General features: G+C 41.6%; 1 protein-coding gene and 2 non-coding genes across 4 annotated transcripts in view; 1 reads left to right on the forward strand and 2 right to left on the reverse strand.

Annotated features, from left to right (window-relative positions):
• Nucleotides 1-9,528: 9,528 nt before the first annotated feature.
• The window catches only part of HDAC8 (histone deacetylase 8), a 238,674-nt gene continuing 222,806 nt past the window's right edge, over nt 9,529-25,396 (forward strand). The window contains exons 1-4 of one of the 2 annotated variants that reach the window (XM_024988193.2): nt 9,529-9,721; nt 10,856-10,908; nt 14,592-14,722; nt 17,422-17,563. In XM_024988193.2, the coding sequence (XP_024843961.2) occupies nt 9,611-9,721; nt 10,856-10,908; nt 14,592-14,722; nt 17,422-17,563 (437 nt within the window). In that variant the 5' untranslated portion in view covers nt 9,529-9,610. 2 annotated transcript variants of the gene reach the window in all.
• Nucleotides 13,257-13,361, reverse strand: LOC112445310 (U6 spliceosomal RNA). Its single transcript, XR_003033667.1, has one exon. It is a non-coding gene; the product is annotated as a U6 spliceosomal RNA (small nuclear RNA).
• TRNAW-CCA (transfer RNA tryptophan (anticodon CCA)) lies at nt 16,097-16,169 on the reverse strand. The gene has a single exon. It is a non-coding gene; the product is annotated as a tRNA-Trp (tRNA).

Genomic DNA, 25,396 nt, shown 5'->3' on the forward strand with positions numbered 1-25,396 from the left:
CTCTTGAAAACACCTACATTTGTATGTATGTCTAAGCATACATGGGAACTTTTTCTGAATGTAAGTAGTTTTGATGTGTCTGTATATCTATTAATATCTTTATCCATGTTTGACAAACTGTGTAAGTATATAAATATGAGTGCTGTGTGTGGGAGAGGTATGTGACTGTGGTCTCAGGCTGACACACAAAAGATAATGGAGGACTCCTTGAGTCCTCTTCCTTAGTCTCACATTTAGGTAGCCATTGAAGAATGTTTCTCCTAACTTTCTGTTTTAGTTCAAGGCTACTATAACAAAATACCATAGACAGGGTGGCTTAAACAACAAACATTTACTTCTGATGGTTCTGAGGGCTGAGAGGTTCAAGACCAAAGTACCAGCAGATTCAGTGTCTGGGGAGTGCCCTCTTTCTGGGCCTTCTTGCTGTATCTTCACATGGCACACAGAGAGTAAGCTCTGGTCTCTTCCTTTTTTCATAAGGGCACCAGGCCTGCCATGCAGACTCTACCTGATTACCTCCCAAAGGCTCCCACCTCCAAATACCATTACATGGGGGGACTGAGGCTTCAAGATAGGAATTTTGAAGGGATGCACACATTCAGTCCATAGCATTTTCCTTCTCCTGTAAAGACTCTACTAATTTCCCTATTTGCATTCAGATAACTTCCTACTTCAATCCTCTATTTTCCATCATATTTTTTCAGGTTTTTCTCCAAGAATGGGGATGGTGGGCTCTCTAAATAATTGTAACATTACCAGTGACAATATTATGAGTACACGTGAATAAATGAACATAGTAGGGTGATAGTAAAACAGATAGTGGAAACAAAGAAAGGATGTCCAACATTTTCAGTGTTTCTCTTATAGGAAATGGAAACACATGGTAAGTATATTTCTGATTACATGATTTTCTGGTCACATATAAAGAAAATTTACACCCTGTTCTGAAACTATACTTTTGGCAATGCCAAAGAATGCTCAAACTACCACACAATTGCATTCATCTCACACGCTAGTAAAGTAATGCTCAAGATTCTCCAAGCCAGGCTTCAATAGTACATGAACAGTGAACTTTCATATGTTCAAGCTGGTTATAGAAAAGGCAGAGGAACCAGAGATCAAACTGCCAACATCCGTTGGATTATCAAAAAAGCAAGAGAGTTCCAGAAAAACATCTATTTCTGCTTTATTGACTATGCCAAAGCCTTTAACTGTGTGGATCACCACAAACTGTGGAAAATTCTGAAAGAGATGGAAATACCAGACCACCTGACCTGCCTGTTAAGAAATCTGTATGCAGATCAGGAAGCCACAGACTGGTTCTAAAAAGGAATATGTCAAGGCTGTATATTGTCACCCTGCTTGTTTAACTTATATGCAGAGTACATCATGAGAAATGCTGGGCTGGAAGAAGCACAAGCTAGAATCAAGATTGCCGGGAGAAATATCAATAATCTCAGATATGCAGATGACACTACCCTTATGGCAGAAAGTGAAGAAGAACTAAAGAGCCTCTTGATGAAAGTGAAAGAGGAGAATGAAAAAGTTGGCTTAAAGATCGACATTCAGAAAACTAAGATTGTGGCATCATGTCCCATCACTTCATGGCAAATACATGGGGAAACAGTGACAGACTTTATTTTTTGGGGCTCCAAAATCACTGCAGATGGTGACTGCAACCATGAAATTAAAAGACGCTTACTCCTTGGAAGGAAAGTTCTGACCAACCTAGACAGCATATTAAAAAGCAGAGACATTACTTTGCCAACAAATGTCCGTCTAGTCAAGGGTATGGTTTTTCCAGTGGGCATGTATGGATGTGAGAGTTGGACTATAAAGAAAGTTGAGCACCGAAGAATTGATGCTTTTGAACTGTGGTGTTGGAGAAGACTCTTGAGAGTCCCTTGGACTGCAAGGAGATCCAACCAGTACATCCTAAGGGAAATCAGTCCTGAATATTCATTGGAAGGACTGATGTTGAAGCTGAAGCTCCAATACTTTGGCCACCTGATGGGAAGAACTAACTCATTTGAAAAGCCCCTGATGCTGGGAAACATTGAAAGCGGGAGAAGGGATGAGATGGTTGGATGGCATCACCGACTCAGTGGACATGAGTTTGAGTAAACTCCAGGAGCTAGTGATGGACAAGGAGGCCTGGCGTGCTGCAGTCCATGGAGTCGCAAAGAGTCGGACACAACTGAGCAACTGAACTGAAACTCTTTATCTTTTCACTGGCTGCAAGTGTACCCCAGCCATGGGGAGTACATCTGAAGTGGCACATTTGAGCATCACCACTAGCTCTCACACACATTTACCTGAACTGACATGATGGCTATATTTCTCTGGGTTTATGAGGTTATCTATCACTATGCCTCCCATACAGAGCTACTTCACTTTTAAAGCAACTGTTTAGAAAACTTGATTCATATTTTGTTCATTTTTAAGTATGCAACACTAAAAAACACATTAGACTTTTTTTTAAAGCACTTACATTTTGAAAATAGAATAAAAAATTAGAATTTCCAATTAAATTATGTCTGGTGCCAATGTGCAAAGCCTCATGTGTTTCTGTGATTGGGGTTTATTTCATGGCTCTATTTTACATACTCTAGGTATGCACTACAGTCAAAGCTCATTAATTGGGTCAAAATAGGATAATATTAATACATAAATCATATTATAAATTATATAATATTGTAATATATGTAAAGAAATGCAGTTTTATTATTCACATGCACAGCTACTTAAACTACGCTCACTAAATTTAAACTAGCTTATTGATATCATCAGGGAACCTGTTCTGATGAATGAATAAGGCTAATTTTTGCTCAGCATTACATTTGTGTGCAGGTGATGAGCCTGCACTACTAGAAGATACCTAAAAACTGTTCGCTCTCCTAAATGTTATGAATATTTGGCAGAATCTTGTTTCTGCTACTCATTAGCCTTTTGTATAACAAGAGAGGGTTTATCCAGCAAGGATGAACTGTCTCTGCAGTCCCATCCTGGTTAGTTAGATAATACTACATTCTGAGAATTTTATGCAGCTGATGGGTCAAAGTTATTACTCTTAAAAAATCCTTTTTATACTTACCAAATACCTAGTACCTGTACTAATGCAATGGAGATAAATACAGTGTTTTTCCATATTTAGTATCCATTTCCTGTCAAACTTGAGTGGCCTTAGGCCTTGGTTTGCTCAGGACAGTCCCCATTTATGCCTGTTGTCCTGGTATAATTATTAATAGCACTCTCTGTCATTAAAAGTGTCCCAGTATGGATGGTATGCTGCTGCTGCTGCTAAGTCGCTTCAGTCGTGTCCGACCCTGTGCGACCCCATAGACGGCAGCCCACCAGGCTCCCCTGTCCCTGGGATTCTCCAGGCAACAACACTGGAGTGGGTTGCCATTTCCTTCTCCAATGCATGTAAGTGAAAAGTGAAAGTGAAGTCGCTCAGTCGTGTCCGACTCTTAGCGACCCCATGGACTGCAGCCCACCAAGCTCCTCCATCCATGGGATTTTCCAGGCAAGAGTACTGGGGTGGGGTGCCATTGCCTTCTCCGTTGGATGGTATGGTCACCCTATATTTAGCAGAAGTCTGATTTCTCTTAAGGCTAGGCCTAAAAGCCAAAGACCTGTCTCAAACTAGTAATAGTTCTCATGCAATAGTGGTATGTGGGTAAAGATAACAGTGGGGTGGAGACTTCCCCCAAATTAAGGAATATTTGGCATAATAGCTGTTAAAGCAAATAATAATCAATATTTGAGTGTTTACCAAATGCCAGACATTGTTATACAGGCATTTGGCATGGACCATCTTTTTTTTAATTGGAGAGCAATTGCTTTACAATGTTGTATTGGTTTCTGCTGTACAACCACGTGAATCAGCCATAATTATACATATTTCCCCTCCCACTTGAACCTTCTTCCCACCCCCTCTATCCCACCCCTCTAGGTTGTCACAGAGTACCAGACTGAGCTCCCTGTGTTCTACAGCAACTTCCCACTAGGTATCTATTTTACATATGGTAATGTAATACGTTTCAATGCTATTCTCTCAATTTGCCCTACACTCTCCTTCACCCACTGTGTGCACGAGTCTGCTCTCTATGTCTGCATCTCTATTGGCATGAACCATCTTATTCTGCCTTCATAATTACCATGTAAGATAGAAATTGTTGTCATCCCCATCTTACATATGATGGAACTGAAGCACTGAGCATTATAAGCAAGTTGTTGAAGATCAAGCAGCCAGGAAGTGGTAGAACTGGGATCTAAGCCCAAGCAGTCTGACTCTAGAATTCGCATTCTCAACAATGACCCTTTCCAAGGAAAAGACATGAGGAAATGGTGTGAAAACTAGGGTCATTTGGTTCAGTACAGTTGAGGTATCAGTGGGCATATGATAAAATGCACAGAGGTTGGCTAGAGGGGTAGTAACTTCTTAATGTATTTGCTTTCCCTTCTCCCTGCTTCTGCCAGCAAGTAAAGGCAGAGATCGTCAAAAGAAGCGGCACAGCCTATCATGACCTTGCTAGTTCAAAAACTACCTTTAGCAAAAACGCCTAAGAAAAGGGAGTCAAGGAACTTATCCAGGGTCACCACACTAAGTTAACGGTGGAACCAAGATTCAACCTATTTCCTCTGACTTCAAGTCCTCCGACTGCAAATCTGGTGCTTTGGAAAAGGTTTTCTTCTTAAGGATCATAGAAGTATTAAGCATGTGGAAAGTTGAGATTGGAACCTGTGGCATGATTTGTGCTCTATCCTAATGATGAATAAGGGTGTAGCCTCCCTGTGGGATTTGCTGCAGGAATATGCTACCAGTTTCAGATCCCCAAGCAACAATTTATCTTTTTCCATCTTGCAACATTGTATGCCAAACAAGGATGTTGTTTCCAGTTTAGAAGCAATGCTCCCCCTTGCTGAAGTGTTCAGCTGTCTGTTGCTAGAACTTAAAGAACACATGGAACAATCCATTTTCACCTCAAATAGAGTCCAGATTTTAGATTTTCACTTAGCCAGTCTGTATTCTGCCAAGGGAGAAGGCAATGGCAACCCACTCCAGTACTCTTGCCTGGAAAATCCCATGGATGGAGGAGCCTGGTAGGCTGTAGTCCATGGGGTCACGAAGAGTCAGACACTTACTGAGGGACTTCCCTTTCACTTTTCACTTTCATGCATTGGAGAAGGAAATGGCAACCCACTCCAGTGTTCTTGCCTGGAGAATCCCAGGGACAGCGGAGCCTGGTGAGCTGCCTGCCATCTGTGGGGTTGCACAGAGTTGGACACGACTGAAGCGACTTAGCAGCAGCAGCAGCAGCAGCAGCATTCTGCCATCATCCTTCCACTTCCTACCCATAAAAGCACTAGACAAGTTCCATTTCCTTCTTGTACTGCCAATCCGTCATGATCTCACCTTTTAGTTAACTCCTACAGTCCCGTAGACTCCTTTCTCTGTGTAAACATGTACATTTCTCTCTTACCCTAAAAAAATATACTAGGCTCTGATATCTCCCTAGGTTGAAATACTAATTCCTTCCTTTCACAATCAAAATTCTTCTAAAAGGAAGCTACACTTGACTGCATTGGCTTCACTCATTAACTCCTTGCTATCTGGCTTCCTTCCCTACCTCATGTATTTTTCATAGAGCACCAGTGAACCCCTAATGGCAAAAAGGGGTTTTCCCCCCTTTTGTGATACATGACATTGTTACTACGCCTCCCTTCTTGTAACTCTCTCATCCCTTGATTTCTGTAAAACTGTACTAGTTCTCACTCAACATTTTTGTCTCCTTTTTGGCATCTTTCTCTCCTAACTCCCCCAAACAAGCATTTCCCAAATTATTCTCTTCTTCTTAGCTCAAAGATTTTCATCATGGTGTGGGGCAGGTTTCAAAAAGTAACATAATCTGCTTTGCATGTTTATGAAGCTCATCCAGACAAAGAATAGACTGGAAGTCAACAAGAGTGGAAGTTGAAACCAGTTAGATATTGCAGGAAGTCCAAGTGAGAGATGACAGTGCCAGGACTGGGATGGTGGCAGCGCAGAGGAGAGAAGTGGATATAGTTAGGATGTGTCTTGAAGGTAAAGCCAATGGACATTGATACACTGGACTTAGGAGTGAGAGAAAAGGAGGGAATACAAATAACTCCCAGGTTTCTGACTTAGGCAGCTGGATAGATGTTGGTATCTTTACTGAGCTATGAAAATGGGGAAGGGGTGGCAAAAACTTGGATAGGAAAATCGGGAGTTTGGTTTGAAAATGTTAAGTTAGATATGACATTTAGACATCGATAGATGATACGACAGTTAGATACTGGAGAAAGCCATGTTCCCTTGGCTATCTCAGCCACTATTATGACTTTAGCTATCTCTTATGTATGAGGGAGGCTTGTGTAGAGACTTATCTATCTCTTATGTAGAGGCTTCCCTTGTGGCTCAGGCGGTAAAGCATCTGCCTACAATGCGGAAGACCTGGGTTCAGTCCCTGGGTTGGGAAGTTCCCCTGAAGAAGGAAATGGCAACCCACTCCAGTATTCTTGCCTGGAAAATCCCATGGACGGAGGAGCCCAGTAGGCTACAGTCCAAGGGGTCACAAAGAGTTGGACACAACTGAGCCACTTCACCTCACTTCATGTATGAGGGAAAATAAAATGGGTTAAGCACCTGCCCTCGCATCTGAGTTCTCCTCCTAATTTCCCTGTTCCTTATATTGATATTTACTGACATTCTCTTCATACACACTTTTAAGAATTTTCAGTGACTCTCCTCCATCTCCTTCTCACACCAATATCCAAATAGTTAGTAGTAAGGAAGTCCTGTTGAACCTACCCTATGCATTATTTCTTTCTCTCTGTTTCCATGAACCCTTCCCAAGGGTTATCATTACGTAGGAGTTCCCTGGCAGTCCAGTGGTTAGGACTCCACCCTTCCACTGCAGGGGGCACAGGTTTCAGCCCCGGTCAGGGAATGAAAGCCCACATGTCACATGGTACAGCCAAACAAAAAGCAAAACAAAACATAAAGCATTGTTACTTGTTATCTGAACCATTGTAGCACTCCCACTGCCTGTAGGATATCTAATCAATATCTAATCTTCCCTACATACTGCTGCTGCTACTAAGTCGCTTCAGTCGTGTCCGACTCTGTGCGACCCCATAGACGGCAGCCCGCCATGCTCCCCCGTCCCTGGGATTCTCCAGGCAAGAACACCGGAGTGGGTTGCCATTTCCTTCTCCAATGCATGAAAGTGAAAGGTGAAAGTGAAGTCTCTCAGTCGTGTCCAACTCTTAGCGACCCCATGAACTGCAGCCCACCAGGCTCCTCCATCCATGGGATTTTCCAGGCAAGAGTACTGGAGTGGGGTGCCATTGCCTTCTCCCTCCCTACATACTACTGCTATAGAAATCTTTCATTTTAAGTTTTCTGTTTAAATGTCTCCCTATTTCCCACAGGCTGAAGTTTATTTTCTTTAGCCTGGTATTCAAAACACTTCATGAGCCAGCCCCTTCAGCTAAACTAATTTAGAAATGTTTTCCTTTTTGTTTTTGCATATGTTGTTTATTCTAGTCAGCCTGCCCCTCCCCTGGCTCCCTTCTTCACCAAGTAAAATCCCATCTATTCTCTAGGAGCCTCTCAGATGTCACTGAGTAAGAACCCTAGTTTGCCATTTATTAAGCACCAGTTTTTAAGTACTTAATGCTTATTAATTAAATACCCTAAGCATCCTACATTCATTATCTGACTCTGCACTGCTTATGGTTTCTTGTGTATCTATCTCATCTCTACAAAAATGCAAATCCCTGAGACAAGAGATCAGATTGTAATTCATCCTGAAGGTTGAATCCTCAGCTATACCGTACACTTAGTTGATATCAGATAAAGTTTTATGAATGATAGAATGATTGCAGAACTTTGAAGTAGTTTCTATGGGAATATACAAAAGAAGCATAAGAGCTTACATTTGAGCTAAAGAATACATAGCAGGAGGAAAAAAAATCCATATTTCCTGCTTTTCTGCTTGTGAAGTGTGTGATTTTGAATAGTTACTTGGAAGTGTATAAATTTTAAGTTATTTTCTCTCTCTCTAAACTAAGCATTTGTAAAATGGTGTATTACAACCTCTTTTATAGGACTGTTGCAAGGATGAAATGAGATAATATAGCCAAGTGTATATCACAATACTTGATAAATGTTTAATATCCTCAAAGAAGGTAAGTATATTGGATTGTCTGAGGGGTGTTAGTAATGTCAGTTCATGTTGATATGAGAATTGGGGACTTGGACATTGACTGCTGCTGCTGCTAAGTCGCTTCAGTCGTGTCCAACTCTGTGCGACCCCAGAGACGGCAGCCCACCAGGCTCCCCCGTCCCTGGGATTCTCCAGGCAAGAACACTGGAGTGGGTTGCCACTGCCTTCTCCAATGCATGAAAGTGAAAAGTGAAAGTGAAGTCGCTCAGTCGTGTCTGACTCCTAGCGACCCCATGGACTGCAGCCTACCAGGCTCCTCCGGCCATGGGATTTGCCAGGCAAAAGTACTGGAGTGGGTTGCCGTTGCCTTCTCCGGGACATTGACTAATTTCCATCAGATAATAGGAACCCCCAGGAACCTGGAAATACTGGTGGTAATTCTAAAACTGCTTCAGCATAAAATAGTTTTTATGAACCCTCACACTAAACAAAATATTTCCCTAACCCTTGTATAGCTGCAAAGACAAAAGGAAGGAAGGAAGAGGAGCTACAGTTTCCAACGTCACCTAGAGTATCTTACTCCACATCAATTTTCAAAGAGTGATTTGACATTGCTTGATTGGAATCTACCAAGCAATTTACAGAACACCAGGCAGCCTCTTGAGAAAGTAGTACCAGTTTTGCCAGAGTAAATTATTGGGATTGTTAACTTTTACATGGACACGGACAGATAATAATGAAAAGCAGTAAACCAAGTTGCCGCACAGAATTTTCTGTGTACCGTTGGTACCGTTAATTAGTCCCGCAACAAAAAATGTCCGTCTGAGGCAGTTGGGTGGTCCTGGAATCTTAGTGGCCACATTGTGTCTGTCTTTAGATATTAATGTCGGTGTATTCGCAGATTAAGGCAATACATAAAACGCTGAGACTGTTTGGGGGTTTTCTTCCTTTTTCTTTTTTTTTTTTTAAGTGCTAAAACTCAAATTCGCGGCTATTTTACTAATTAGCCCCCGCTCTTCCGCTACTCAAATCTCTCGAAACTACATCTCCCATCATGCTCGGAAGCTGGTTTGACCTCATCTCAAATGGCCCCGTAGGGCAACAAGGATGGTTAATTTTGACTGCGCTAAATTGTACCATAAAATATCTGCCCTAGTTGGCAGCTATTTGGACTTTTATTTCTCCCGTTTTTGAACTGTAGTCACTAAATGAAGGGGTTCTGGCCTGAGGAGGCCCATGCATGCCTTCAATTGGATGGGGAGCAAGAACAGTGTCACTGGCGATCTCGAGACTCGGAGGGAATGTTGACCAAGGAGCACCGCTGCGGCCGAACGGTGGAGCAGGAACCCGAGCCCAGGCTGAGTTCGAAAAAAGCCGGATCCGGACGGTGGTTCCGAAACGGCTGTAAGTGGAAGATGGAGGAATCGGAGGAACCGGCGGACGCTGGGCAGTCGCTGCCCCCAGTTTACATTTACAGTCCCGAGTATGTTAGCGTGTGCGACTCCCTGGCCAAAGTCCCCAAACGGGTAAGAAAGATTGGGGTGATCACCGTGAGTTTTGGGGGTGGGGTAAGGGGCCGGTGGACGAGAGGGCATTAGGAAGCGAAGAGGGCACAGGGGGCTGGGGAAAATCAGCAGAAATTTGAACAGCTGTACCAGGGATGGAGGAAGTGTTCCCTTAGAGAGTTTCCTAAGAGCGCCGTTGGGCGTCCAACGGACAGGTGGGGGTGGGATGGAGGTGCCGGGGAGGGGATCGCGCGGAGGGGATGGTGTCTCTACTGCCAGGGATCCCCAAAGGGGAGAAGAAGCTGATGGAGAAGTGTTCCATCACCTCCATAAGGCCCAATAGCTTTCGCCTTAGTGATTTGAGTTTTGGGGGTGGGGGGCCAGTGAACGTGAGGGCATTAGGAAGCGTAGAGGACACAGGGCTAGGGGAAATCTTCACCAGAAATTTGAACAGCTGTACCAGGGATGGAGGCAGTGTTCCCTTAGAGAGTTTCCTAAGAGCGCCGTTGGGCGTCCAACGGACAGGTGGGGGTGGGGTGGAGGTGCGGGGGAGGGGATCGCGCGGAGGGGATGGTGTCTCTACTGCCAGGGATCCCAAAGGGGCGAAGAAGCTGATGGAGAAGTGTTCCATCACCTCCATAAGGCCCAATAGCTTTCGCCTTAGTGATTTGAGTTTTGGGGGTGGGGGGCCAGTGAACGTGAGGGCATTAGGAAGCGTAGAGGACACAGGGCTAGGGGAAATCTTCAGCAGAAATTTGAACAGTTGTACCAGGTGATGGAGGAAGTGTTCCCGTTGAGAGTTTCCTGAGAGCGCCAACGGACGTCCAACGGACCGGTGGGGGTGGGGTGGAGGTGCGGGGGAGGGGATCGCGCGGAGGGGATGGTGTCTCTACTGCCAGGGATCCCCAAAGGGGAGAAGCAGCTGAAGGAGAAAAGTGTTCCATCACCTCCGAAAGACTGGTGGCTTTCGCCTTAGTGATTTAAATACTATGTATCTGTATTGTCTAAAGTGCTTTGTAAACTGTTAAAAAGAAGGGAGGGGAGATAAAAGTTTCTTTGTTCAGGATGATTAAGTCGATGGGATTTCTCTGAATTAAAACATGTAAGAGACCATTCATTTCTGCCTTTATCCCCTTTTTATGCTGATGTTTTTAGGCCAGTATGGTACATTCCTTGATTGAAGCATATGCACTGCATAAGCAAATGAGGTAAGTTGTGTTTTGAACAGAACCCTGAACGCAAGTGTTCATAGCCTTAATGTCCTGCTTCACCGGTGGGGCTAATTAGTGAGAGAATGGTACTTTTTTTTAAAGTTTTCTCTTTTTTTGTGTGTGTGATACATAGTGTTGGTAATCGGCCTGTAGCCTAATGAAAGCTCTTGAAGAATTAAGAAAACTCGAAAAAAAGTGTTTGAAGCAGTTAAGAAATAGGGCTTTATTGCTGGGAGGGAAATATCCTAGGGATAGGTATTTTGTGGGGGTTTTGGGGTTAGAACATATGGGTACTAAAACCTATCTGATAAAAAATACCATCAGCTGGGAGGTGTTCTGGTTTGCTTGTTGTTGTTTTTTTCCTAAGCCAGGTCTGAGAGTATGGATTCTATTTAAGACTTTTAGGCATACCATTGGAGAAGGCGATGGCACCCCACTCCAGTACTCTTGCCTGGAAAATCCCATGGATGGAGGAGCCTGGTGGGCTGCAGTCCATGGGGTCGCTAAGAGTTGGACACGACTGAGAGACTTCACTTTCACTTTTCACTTTCATGCATAGGAGAAGGAAATGGCAACCCACTCCAGTGTTCTTGCCTGGAGAATCCCAGGGATGGGGGAGCCTGGTGGGCTGCCGTCTATGGGGTCGCACAGAGTCGGACATGACTGAAGTGACTTAGCAGGCATACCATTACCACCACCAAACTTAAATGATGAGCCTGCTGCTGCTAAGTCGCTTCAGTTGTGTCCAACTGCGCGACCCCAGCCCACCAGGCTCCCCCGTCCCTGGGATTCTCCAGGCAAGAACACTGGAGTGGGCTGCCATTTCCTTCTCCAATGCATGAAAGTGAAGTCGCTCAGTCGTGTCCAACTCTTAGTGACCCCATGGACTACAGCCCACCAGGCTCCTCCATCCATGGGATTTTCCAGGCAAGAGTACTGAAGTGGGGTGCCATGAGCCTAGAGACAGTCAAAACCAAAGGAAATTCCTGGAGTGAAGGCTGGAATTCAGCACAGAGCTAAGTGCTTCTTTAAAAACAAACCAAAAAAAAAAATTGAACTTGCTGTTTGTCATGATAAGAGTAAATATAACCCTGACACTTGTAGGGGTATTTCTGACATTGCCTGGGCAATTAGGTGAGCATCTGTCTATGCTTGCTAGTGTGATATGCTTCATTTATCTCCCAAATGGTAGTGTAAGTTTTATCCTTATTATTAACAAAATCATTTATTGAGTATCCTCTTTATGAATGTTTTTCAACCATTTTTTAACCTATATGTTCGGTAAATAGAGAAACTACTTGCCTTTCATTAAAGTTATTTAGCATTTAAAAAATTAATTTAAGACAAGCAAGAAATCAAAGAAAAATAAAACTGTCTTTCTTGTTAAGTAGGGAGGCTTTTAGTAAGGATTTGTTAAGAGGAAGAGTGGGGGCTTCCCTGGTGGCTCAGGTGGTAAAGAATCTGCCTGCAATGTGAAAAAAAAAAAAAAAAAAAGAAGACCCAGGTTTGATCCCTGGGTTGGGAAGTTCCCCTGGAGAAGGAAATGGCAAGCCACTCCAGTATTCTTGCCTGGAAAATACCATGGACAGAGGAGCCTGGTGGGCTACAGTCCATGCGGTCGCAAAGAGTCAGACATGACTGAGTGACTACCATACACAAGAGGAAGAGTATTAGAAGAGGGAGCAATTAGGGCTGGGAAACATGGTACAAGAAACCATAAAATTTTTATTTTAATAAACAGAGATATCACCTCTAAGAGTGTGACTATGTATTCTTGAAGAAGAATCAAGACTCCTTGGATCTTGGCTATATGTATTTAATTTTTAAGGCTGAGACTGCTTGATAATGATAGTAGCCTACATAACCATATTAATTCATGAAAGACTCATGGGCATGTTCCTTTCAGCAACAAAAAAAAAACCCACTACTGCCTCCCTGTGGCCTAGGTCATTCATTTTCAACTTGAATGTGCATAGGAATCACCTTGTTAAAATACAGATTTTTTAAAAATTTTATTTTATTGAATTATGGTTGATTTACAATATTATTTAGTTTCTGATGTGCAGCAAAGTGATTCAGATATGCTGTGCTTAGTTTCTCAGTCATGTCTGACTCTTTATGACCCCATGGACAGTAGCCCACCAGGCTCCTTTGTCCATGGGGATTCCCCAGGCAAGAATACTGGAGTGGGTTGCCATTTCCTCCTCCAGGGGATTTTTCCCAACCTAGGGATTGAACCCTCATTTTCTGTAACTCCTGCATTGGTAGACAGATTCTTTACCACTGAGCCACCTAGGAAGAGTATGTATAATACTTTGCATCTGCTAATCCAAAACTTCCAATCCAAAAATATAGAATGCTTCAGAAATTTGAGTGTCATCCTTGGGCAGGGACAATGCTAATCTTCTCTGTGTCATTCAAATTTTAGTATATGTATTGCTGAAGCAAGCTACTGCTGCTGCTAAGTCGCTTCAGTTGTGTCCGACTTTGTGTAACCCCATAGACGGCAGCCCACCAGGCTCCCCCGTCCCTGGGATTCTCCACGCAAGAATACTGGAGTGGCTTGCCATTTCCTTCTCTAATGCAGGAAAGTGAAAATGAAGTTGCTCAGTCGTGTCCGACTTTTAGCGACCCCATGGACATGCTCCTCCGTCCATGGGATTTTCCAGGCAAGAGTACTGGAGTGGGGTGCCATTGCCTTCTCTGGCTGAAGCAAGCCCTAAAGTACAAATTCTGATTCAATAAGTCTGATGGGAGGCTGAAATTCTGCTTTTCTAACAAGCTCCCAGGTGCTGCTGCTGCTGGTCCATAGACCACCCTTTGAGTGGCAAAGCCTAGAGAGCAGTAGTGGCAGTTGGAGAGTCAGGAAGAGGATACAGGGACTAGGCAGCTAGAAGTTAGAGGTGGTTAAGTCCTTTTTGTTCGGTTAGTGCCCTGTATTCTCTCCATTACTCCTATTTTTCACTTCTTGTGAACAGTTGGTTGAGAACTTCTGAGTGAAGTCTAGTCAGCCTGTTTTCTCCTTCCTCTCAGAGGCAGATGTGAGTGACCAGATACAGAAATTTCTACATTTTTGGTTGCCTGTTTTTTATCCTTTACTATTAATAATAATGAGAGTTATCCACAAAGCATTTTCATGTATGTTATCATTTAATCTTCACATAAGTTCCTTAAGATACCCCCACTTTACAGATGAGGAAACTGAACAACAGAATGGCCATCTATCTGAGGTTATAGAGCTGGTAATCATGATGGGAACCCAGTTCTCTGACTCCAAATTCAAAATTCATGACAATTCAGCTGTCCAGTAAAGTAAAATTTTAGTTGAAAGAATTGTATTTGCCCAATTAGGAAAACTGATTCAAATGAAAATATTTCTTCCTACTGGTTTGTCATGAAAGTTGTAACTCACAGAGCAAAGTTTGTGTGATACCTGATTACTTAATTTTAATATAATTACTCTTTTTTTACCTACCTTTAAACTTTAGGGACATATCTATCCTGTCACCCCTATTAAATGCAGTGGATGTGAGAAAATGTAGACTGCAGTGCAGTGGAGGAACATGTTTATTGTTTCAGCCCCCTGGAACCAGAAGCTGGAAGTTTTGGCTCCTGCTTCCAGGTTTTGGCATACTCTGAATCTGACTCACTCACCTCTCTTTGTTCTCTGTTATTATTAGGATAGTTAAGCCCAAAGTGGCCTCCATGGAGGAGATGGCCAGCTTCCATACCGATGCCTATCTGCAGCATCTCCAGAAGGTTAGCGAAGATGGAGATGATGATCATCCAGACTCCATAGAATATGGACTAGGTAAAGTCATTACCAGGCAATGATGAGAGATGGACAACCTCCATCTATAGATCATAACTACTTCATCTTTTATAACTTGCAAAGTGAAAGTCATTCAGTCGTGTCCAACTCTTTGCAACCCCATGGACTATACAGTCCATGCAATTCTCCAGGCCTGAATACTGGAGTGGGTTGCCATTCCTTTCTCCAGGGGATCTTCCCAACCTAGGGATCAAACCCAGGTCTCCCGCATTGCAGGAGAATTCTTTACTAGTTGAGCCACCAGGGAAGCCCAAGAATACTGGAGTGGGTAGCCTATCCCTTCTCCAGGGGATCTTCCCAACCCAGAAATCAAACCGGGGTCTCCTGCATTGCAGGCAGATTTTTTACCAGGGAAGCCCTTATAACTTGAATGATGATCTTTAAAACTTTCAAATTAACAACTAATGTGTTAACCACAATATTAATCTCTTAGTTTAACTACACTCCCATATGAATTGAGCAAAATTAATGATGGATCAAATAGAGTAAAACCTTTCAGTTGCTTAGGTCCTAATAGCAGTGCCCAGACTGGGTCAGTCTATATGTACACTGATTTAACTGTCCTGTGACCTTGTATTTTTGTATTTTAACTTCAATATAGATTTATGTTCTGGGTAAGTTTGATACCTTATTTCTCATTAAACAGCTGCATTTTTAAAGAACCATAAGTGGCCAATAGGATAGTCTAGAGAAACAGTATGATTTAGTAGAAAAACACTGGACTGGAGGTATGTGTGGAAGGTGGAGGTGGGAGCTTAAGACACCAGAGGGTCCTATACCTGGCTCTGTGTCATCACTGATATGACATATCACCTCTCAATCCTCAGTTTTCTCATCTATAAGATGTGACTAGTTAATCTTGAAAGTTTAGCCTTTCTAGCTCTAACACATTGAAGACATTTATCTCTCATTTGGAGCTGATGTTAGCACAGTAGCTTCTTGGTAGGATATGTTGTAGACCCAATTCCAATGTATGGAGGAAGGAATTTGCCTCCACACCACCAAACAATGCTCAGGACACCAGCTTGGCGTCCTCCAATTCAACTCAGTTCTGACACTATCTACATGGAGATAGCATCAGATTCCACAGGTGAAGTGCTCAGTCCCACAAGACTTCACTCCACATCAGACACCAATTGCAAACCCAAGCTGCTACCTGTGCTCTGACTGACAAGCTGCAAATCAGAGGTTCTAACAATCTCACCAACTCAAGATGCCAAAGTGAAAGTGAAGTCGCTCAGTCGTATCCGACTGTTTGCGACCCCGTGGACTGTAGCCTACCAGGCTTCTCTGTCCATGGGATTCTCCAGGCAAGAGTACTGGAGTGGGGTGCCATTTCCTTCTCCAGGGGATCTTCCTGACCCAGGGATTGAACCCGGGTCTCCTGCACTGGAGGCAGACGCTTTAACCTCTGAGCCACCAGGGAAGCCCCGAAATAAGTCCAAGTTGTTAACTCTACTTCTAACCAACTGTAAATCAGAAATTCCCATGACCTCTCCCCCGCCCTTGGATTTAATTAATTTTCTAGAGCGGCTCACAGAACCTAGGAAACCCATATAGTCACTAGATTACTAGTTAATGATAAAAGGATATAACTCAGGAACAGCCAGATGGAAGAGATGCAGGAAGTCAAGGTATGAGAAAGGCGCACAGAGTTTCCATGCCCTTTCCAAGCATGCCACTCTCTCCAAATCTCTATGTGTTCACCAACCCAGAAACTCTCCAAACCCTCTTCTTTGGGGTTTTTATGGAGGCTTCATTACATAGGCGTGCTTGATTAAAGTCATTGGCCAATTGGTGATTGAACTTGTTGACCTAAACAAATAGGCTGCCAGATATTTCTCCATCAACCATGGGTTTGTTTGGGAGCAGCAGAGAATTGCAATTTGGGGTCTGCAACCATAGCAAGCCATGTGCAATGTCTTGCATGGCTAGGGAAGAACACTCATATGGAGAAGGAAAGGAAGCTGGGAGGGCTATAGTAACAAAAAAAAAAAAAAAAGGAAAGAGAGTCCCTGGCTTTTTATTGACTTGAGTCCTTGCCAGGAAAGAAGTCTTTCTTGTTAAACTTTATTATTATTTCAGAGTGTGAGAGCTCCCCCTTCTGGTCTCCTGACTCTGTTTAATTGAGGTTTCTGTTTATTAATTTCTTACAAACTCAAGCTCCAGTTTCTCTTCCCTCACACAGGAGATCAGGAGGTAGAACTGACAGTTCCAAGCCTCGTATGCCTGGTTCTGCTGGCAACCAACCCCCATCCTTAGTTGTGGTCCACAAGTCACCTCATTAATATAACCAAAATATGTCTCTGACTCATCATTTAGGAATTCCAAGAATTTTAGGAGTTCTGTGCCAGAAACTGGGAATAAGACCAATTATGCAGTTGACCCTTAACCCATGGATTAGGGGTAGCCACCCTCTGCACAGTTGAAAATCTTAGTATAACTTATAGTTGGCCCTCCATATCTGCTGTTCTGCATCCAGGGATTCAGCCTACCAGTGATGGTGTAGTACTGTAGTATTTTCTGTTGAAAAAACAAATCCACCTATAAGTGGGTCTGCATTGTTCAATCCCATGTTGTTCAAGGGTTAACTATATATTCCTTATTATAAATCATAATATTACACCCCTCCTTTTCCAGTTTATCTTTTAACAAGCTCTTCTGATGTTTGCCTGAAGGTTATGACTGCCCAGCCACTGAAGGAATATTCGACTATGCAGCAGCTGTAGGAGGGGCTACAATCACAGCTGCCCAGTGCCTGATTGATGGAATGTGCAAAGTAGCAATCAACTGGTCTGGAGGGTGGCATCATGCAAAGAAGTAAGATAATGACCTTTCTGCTTTCTACCTCTTTCCTTGAATCAGCTTTTCATTTATGTAAACTCTTATGTTTATTATATTGGCATTTATTGAGAGATGTGTGTGTGTGTGCGCGCGTGCGTGTGTGTGTGTGGCACTTAGCTAGGTATTCTGAAGAGATACAAGTAAAATAAAAAAAAGATGACATAATATAGTGGAAAGTGTACTATTGAAAGTCAGGATACCTGGGCTTTGTGCCTAGTTTCTCTACAAACTTGGCTGACTGACTTGGATAGATTAGTCTCTCTAAGTCTCAGTCTCTTCATCAGGAAAATAGGGAGAACAAAGGATATAAATAGTAGATTTATAATAGTAGATAAGTATATCTAGACAATCCCTAAATTCCTTCTAAGCTTTCTAGAAATTGCCCGATCTCTAAGGAACTCTAGAAACATTAATAAAACTAGAATAATTAGGGAGCGACATCAATTTTGGTACCAAATTGAATATGTGTATGAGCTGTATTCAGTAATAAGGAGCAGTTAATTGTGGAAGTCTTGGAAGAGGTGAATTATAGAGCTAGTTCTAGAAAGGAGCAGCAAGCAGATTTTTGAATAGGTTAAGAATGGATGAGAATAGATTTAAAACAAATGGCTGAAGAATTAAAAAGGAGATTTATGCTGCTATCTCTAAGCAAAGTGGCAGCTGGAGCTAGATTTTTTCCTAAGGAGAAAGGGCTCATGAAACAACTATTGGGTGCTACTTGGAGTTACAGGAAAAGTCCTTTTGGAATTTAACATTTCAAACAGTTGTACTCTGTGTCTAACAAGGACTTCTGAGTATTATTTAGCATTTGGCATGTCACTTAAAATGTCTGTAGTACATGTTGGAGGAGAAGAATTTTATTTATTTTTATTGAAGTATAGTTAATTTACAATGTTGTGTTAATTTCAACAGTGTACAGCAAAGTGATTCAGTTACACTTTCCAGATTCTTTTCCATTATAGGTTATTACAAGATACTGAGTATAGTTTCCTGTGCTATACAGTAGGTCCTTCTTGTTTACCTATTCTATATATAGTATGTAGTATGTGTATCTGTTAATCCCAAAATCCTAATTTACCCCCCTGCCCTGGGCAGGAGAAAGATTTTAAAAACTGAACTTATCAATGTGCTGTTTGAGTGAAATGAAGCAGCAGTAGTAGTTAACTGCCAATGCATCATTCACATACCAATTGTTCATACCGTGTGCCATGACCTTGCTACTCCAGGGCTCTTGAGTTTAGAGACAACATTTTATCTTTCAGAATAAAACCTTGAGCACAGTTTCAGCATATGCAGGTTAAGGTAATAATATAGAATTCTTTTCATCACGTGAATAGATTTCATGACCAAGGAAATTCTTGAGTAAGTTTACTACTAGAATCCACTACTGAGGCAATGGAACAAAAAGAAGCAGTGTTTAGTAATCAGTTCTGTATGCCCTTAAAAACATAGAAATAACCTGCTTTTTGTTAGTTTTTACCCTGTTAAAAAGTTCAAAGTCAAGACAGTGATCTCTAGAAGGAAAAAATGACCCTATCTCCTTCAAGCTATAGATCAAAGGGATGAAACCGAGCACCTCTGAACCAAGGACTTCTATGCCTTCTCATACTTAGCAAGTTGAGAAGAAAAGTAGTGTGGTTTCATGGGAAATGCCTAGTCCTACAAGTCAGATCTAGTTTCTGTGTATAGCACTGGAGAAGTTTATATATTTAAATTCACTGCTTCAGGCCTCCTGGGGCCTGGACCAGTGTGCAGTGGAATACCCAGGTACCTGCCACTTCTTATCATTGTTTTGCTGCCAAAGGAAGCACACTCTATCTCCAGCCAATTATGGTGGCTTCTGAGCTGCATGTAGGCATGGGCATACCTATGCACCATTATTTTAACTGTTTCAGACAGCTTTCAACTGATCCTACCTGGAAACACACATCTGCAGTGAAGAGTCTCTAGGGCTTGCTCCAATTCAGGTCCAAATTCCAGGGGCTTCTTGGCCCCTCTAAAATCTTTCTGTAAATGGGTTATAGGCATTTAGTCCACAAACTTACATCTAGCCAGCATTTATCATTTATAACCACAGTATTTGTTTTAATCTCCTCACCCTCCAATGCATGTACATTCATACATGCCATATATTCATTCAATATGCATTGATTAAGCACCTACATAGTGTCAAGCATATTTTTATCACCACTAATAAGCAGAGATACAGAAATTAAAGCATACTACATTTTTCTCCACAAAATTTGAAAAAAAAAAATTTCAGAATATCCAGGTGCTGACAGGATTACAGTGAAATTGGCACACTCTTTTTGAAAACTTTGGAAATAAGTGTTAAGAGTGGGGAAGATGTTTGTACCTATTGACCCAGTACTATTAATCTTAGACATCTATTCTAAAGAAATAAACCAATTCTGCCCTCAAGAATTTTGTCTCTTAGAGGTAAGACAGCAAGTAATCTTTGAAAGCTAAAGAAGAGTGACTTTCAAAGAAAATTCTGCAAAAGAAGAGTAAGAAGAGTAATGAGAGAGTAATGTTACTAGCTATTAAACATACAAAACAAGAATAATGAAAACACTGGTACCACTGGTATAAGATTAGACAGATGATATTATAGTACACTTCCCAAAGAGACTGTTTCATATAAAAATTCAATCTTTTATAAAGGATGTGTTGGAAATGATTGGAAAGGGTTGTTCAGTAAATGATGTTGTGACATTTGTAACATTTACACCCTCATCTCCTGTAGTAAACTAAGTGGCAGCTAGATTGAAGAGTTAAATATTAAAAAGCCAAATTAGAAAAAAAAAACTAGAATGAATGAATATTTATCAAGCTTCTAAAGGGGAATAGTTCTCTAAGCTTAGGAAGGAATAGAAAAAAAAAACTTAAGAAGGAAAAAATCAACATATTTGTATGAAATTTTAAAACCAAAATAACTTCTGTGGCCATTTCAAAAATAAAATCTAAACACAGACTAGAAAGGCATAGTTGACATAAATATGACAAAATGTGTCAGATTTGCATTTTCTCAGACATTCATACAGTATGATGTGTAAGAAGATATATGGGGAAAAAAACATGAATAGGCAGTTTACAAAGGAGTTTTAAGTATAACTGGAAAATATGGGTCAATGTTCATCACTACTAATCAAAGAAATGCAAGTAAGTAGGTAACTTCTTTTTTAAGCCTGTCTGTAACAGAATTTTTAAAAAGTGGTACTCAGTTTGGTAGTAATACTATGATTTTGATCACTCCCTTAAGAAAGCAGTTTGGTAGCCAGCATGTATTAATGCCCTTTTTATCTAGTAATCTACTCTTGAGAATGTTTCCTAAGAAAATAATTCAAAATAATGGGAAAAAAGCTATTTACCTAAAGATATTTACCTTTACATGGAATACAGTCCATGGAATTCTCCAGGCCAGAATACTGGAGTGGGTAGCCTTTCCCTTCTCCAGGGGATCTTCCCAACCCAGGTCTCCCACATTGCAGGTGGATTCTTTACCAGCTGAGCCACCAGGGAAGCCCAAGGATACATGGGTAGCCTATCCCTTCTCCAGGGCATCTTCCTGTGATTTATTTGAAAAAATAGAAATAACATGAATATCTAGCAATAAATAAATTGTATATCCATTTCATGGAATATTATACTATTATATTAAATGATGATTATAAAGACTAAGGGGGCATTTCAGAAAAATACTTATGGGTTAATGAAAAAAATAGGTTTTAAAAATGTATGCACACTGCTGTTACAACTTTGTAAAGCACAAGCATATTTAAAAAAATAATGGAAATGATAATTGTGGTTATGTTAGGGTGGCACAATTAAATGATCCTTTTTTTAATATGTTTTTCTAGTTTTCAAATTCTGTGTAATGAGATTTTTTCTAACTTTTGCAACTAAAATTTTACCAAAATAAAAATAGGCAAAAAACATTGATATTTACAGCAAATATAAACAAAGGGCTGAAATTATTAACTATTCTAATTGATTTTTTAAAAACACTAATATTCAGATAAATGAGCAAAAGACATGAACAGACAATTCACAAAAGAGGAAACGGTAAACAAACATGAAAAAATAGTATCACTAATGATTAGAGGATGAGAAATTGAAACATTATATATACATGTATTGGAGAAGGAAATGGCAACCCACTCTAGTATTCTTGCCTGGAGAATCCTGAGGACAGAGGAGCCTGGTGGGCTGCCATCTATGGGGTCGCAGAGAGTCGGACACGACTGAAGCAACTTAGCAGCAGCAGCATATACGTGTATATATTTTACTTCTACCAAATTTGACCTGAAAAAAGAAAGATCTTAACTCATAACATCTATTATTCTTGGTAATCTATTCTAAGGAAATAAGCCAATCCAAAATATGGAAAAGATGTGTATATGAAGATTGTAATTTCTCTTACTTATACTGTTGCTGCTGCTAAGTCGCTTAAGTCGTGTCCAACTCTGTGAAACCCCATAGACAGCAGCCCACCAGGCTTCCCTATCCCTGGGATTCTACAGGCAAGAACACCGGAGTGGGTTGCCATTTCCTCCTCCAATGCATGAAAGTGAAAAGTGAAAGTGAAGTCTCTCAGTCGTGTCCAACTCTTAGCGACCCCATGGACTGCAGCCTATCAGGCTTCTCCATCCATGGGATTTTCCAGGCAAGAGTACTAGAGTGGGGTGCCATTGCCTTCTCCCCTCTTACTTATAATAACCCAAAAAAGAGGGGATGGGGGAAGGAGACCTAAATATTCAATAATGGTGGGTTGGTTAAGGTAATATACTGCATCATGTATACTTGATGGAATATTATATAACTAATAAAACTAGTGGTTAGGATGACTGCATAAGAAGAAAAATGCATATCGTATAATGTTGGCTTTGCTTTTAAAGGGCAGGTAGCCTCATCATACATTCACCATCTGCATATGAAAAAATTTGTAGAAGGTAATACAACAAAATGATACCACTGACTTTGTGAGGATGATGATACTGTGTGTGTGTGTGTGTACACATGCAGAGATATACATGTACCTTTTCTCTGTTTCATATATTTACCCTAATGTGATTATATTACTTTTATTAATAAATCTTTTTATAATAAAAACTACTTGAAACAAAGTGGGAAGCTGTTTTAATAGAGGCTAATAGAGGTCCATGTATGCTAGAGTTAGGCACAGGAGTTTGCCTTCCCACTGATGGGTATGGAGAATTTCAAACAGAGGGAGTAATAAAAGCATGGCAGCAGGAAAGTATGGGGCATTTGGAGAACTACAAGTTGTTAAACAGGGTCAGAATGTGAGAGTAAATAAAGCAAAACCAGATTATAAAGGTTTTGTAAATCATGTTGAGGAGTTGGACATTTTTCTGGGGCCAGTGGGGATTTACCAAAGAATTTTAGAGGGTAGCAATATGCTGATTGGGTCTGAGGGAACTGAGACTAAAGGCAGAGGAGGAAGCCATTGCCTTGTTTAACCAACTATATATTAAGCTTCTGCTCTATGCTAGGTGATGAGGAAACACAGAGGTATACAGGAGGTTCTTATTTGAGGGCAGTTGGTACCAGACAACAGAGAAGGCAATGGCACCCCACTCCAGTGATGGAGGATCCTGGAAGGCTGCAGTCCATGGGGTCGCTGAGGGTTGGACACGACTGAGAGACTTCACTTTCACTTTTCACTTTCATGCATTGGAGAAGGAAATGGCAACTCACTCCAGTGTTCTTGCCTGGAGAATCCCATAGACAGCAGCCCACCAGGCTCCTCTGTCCCTGGGATTCTCTAGGCAAGAACACTGGAGTGGGTTGCCATTTCCTTCTCCGATGCATGAAAGTGAAAAGTGAAAGTAAAGTCACCCAGTCGTGCCCGACTCTTAGCGACCCCGTGGACTGCAGCCTACCAGGCTCCTCCGTCCATGGGATTTTCCAGGCAAGAGTACTGGAGTAGGTTGCCATTGCTTTCTCCGAACTTAGCAGCAGCAGGTACTAAACAAAAAGCTACTTAGTGGATACATTTAAAAGAGGGACTAAAATTTTAGAGTAAATAGTGGATGGAGCAAGGTTTGATTAGTATGCTAACCTGACTAAAAACTAATAAAATGTATTTCTTTTGTTTCATTTAATAAAAATTGAATGCTAAGTAATTCTTATAACAAACCAAGAATGTATCCCAGGATTGATTGTTTTTGTTCAGGACCTCAGTTTTGTAACAAAATTGCATGATATTTCAAGATGGTATGTTTCACTTCTGTGAGACTTTTGCAGCATGATCATTAAGAGGGTTGATTTTGCCAAAATATTCAAAGGCTTCATCAGTTTTCCTGAGGGCTTCTCCATAGTCATTTGGTATTTAAATTGCTCTCTTTTGAACCACTTTTAAGATCATTATCCTTATTTATTTTTCTCCTCTTCAGTTGTAAACTAGTCTACCAGATCCTTGCTGTCAGTTTCATGTCAGTTTTCACAATAGCCTGCATTTTTTTTATAAGCTTTGTAATTTCACTTTGTGTTAGATTTGCATGGAATCGCTTGCTGACATATTTGACAATCCATGAGACACAAAGATTGGACAGCTAGCTGCATGGGGATTGTGCTAGTTTTTAAAGGAGTAGGTTGAATGGGGACTGATATAAGTGGTCAATTCACTGGCAAATGCTTTCCTCTCAAGAAAACTTTTGTAACCCTAGGAAGCCTCAAAACCTTGGTACTGCTGGGGCTAAGGTAATAAATTCTCAGTAGTGAGAACTCCCTGAATCTCAGTGAAGGGCTAGTGTAGTGTTTTTCAACTGAGGGTTGTTGTTGTTTTTCAGTCACTCAGTCGTGTCCAACTCTTTGCAACCCATGGACTGCAGCACACCAGGCTTCCCTGTCCTTCACCATCTCCCAGAGCTGCTCAAACTCATGTCCACTGAGTTGGTTATGCCATCCAACCATCTCATCCTCTGTCGTACCCCTGTCCTCCTGCCTTCAATCTTTCCCAGCATCAGGATCTTTTCCAGTGAGTCAGCTCTTTGCGTCAGGTGACCAAACTATTGGAGCTTCAGCTTCAGCATCAGTCCTTCCAATGAATATTCATGATTCACTTCCTTTAGGATTGACAGGTTTGATCTCCTTGCAGTCCAGTGGACTCTCAAAAGTCTTCTCCAAAACCCCAGTTCAAAAGCATCAATTCTTCCGCACTGTTATGCGTCCAGTTCTCACATCTATATATGACTACTGGAAAAACCATAACTTTGACTATATGGACCTTTGTAGGGAAAGTAATGTCTCTGCCTTTTAATACACTATCTAGATTTGTCATAGCTTTTTTCCCAAGGACCAAGGGTAGTAACTTGTAACACGAATGTATCAATTTAGTGGGTGGCAACCACCTTTTTTTTTTAATATATCAAGGTGGAGTTCATGAAACTTATTCTAGTATATGTTGTATGTATTAATATTTGTGTGTACTAGGCTACAATAGGGCTTCCCTGGTAGCTCAGCTTTTAAAGAATCCACCTGCAATGCGGAGACCCTGGTTCAATTCCTGGGTTGGAAAGGTCCCCTGGAGAAGGGATAGGCTACTCACTCCAGTATTCTTGGGCTTCCCTGGTGGCTCAGATGGGAAAGAATCCACTTGCAATGGGGGAGACCTGGGTTCAATCCCTGGGTTGTGAAGATCCCCTGGAGTGGGGCATGGCAACCCACTCCAGTATTCTTGCCTGGAGAATTCCCATGGACAGAGGAGCCTGGCGGACTACAGTCCATGGAGTTGCAAAGAGTTCAATATGACTGAGCGACTAAGCACAGCACAGCACAGGCCACAAT

Source organism: Bos taurus, chromosome X (genome assembly GCF_002263795.3).
Source record: "Bos taurus isolate L1 Dominette 01449 registration number 42190680 breed Hereford chromosome X, ARS-UCD2.0, whole genome shotgun sequence".
NCBI classification, from domain to species: domain Eukaryota; kingdom Metazoa; phylum Chordata; class Mammalia; order Artiodactyla; family Bovidae; genus Bos; species Bos taurus.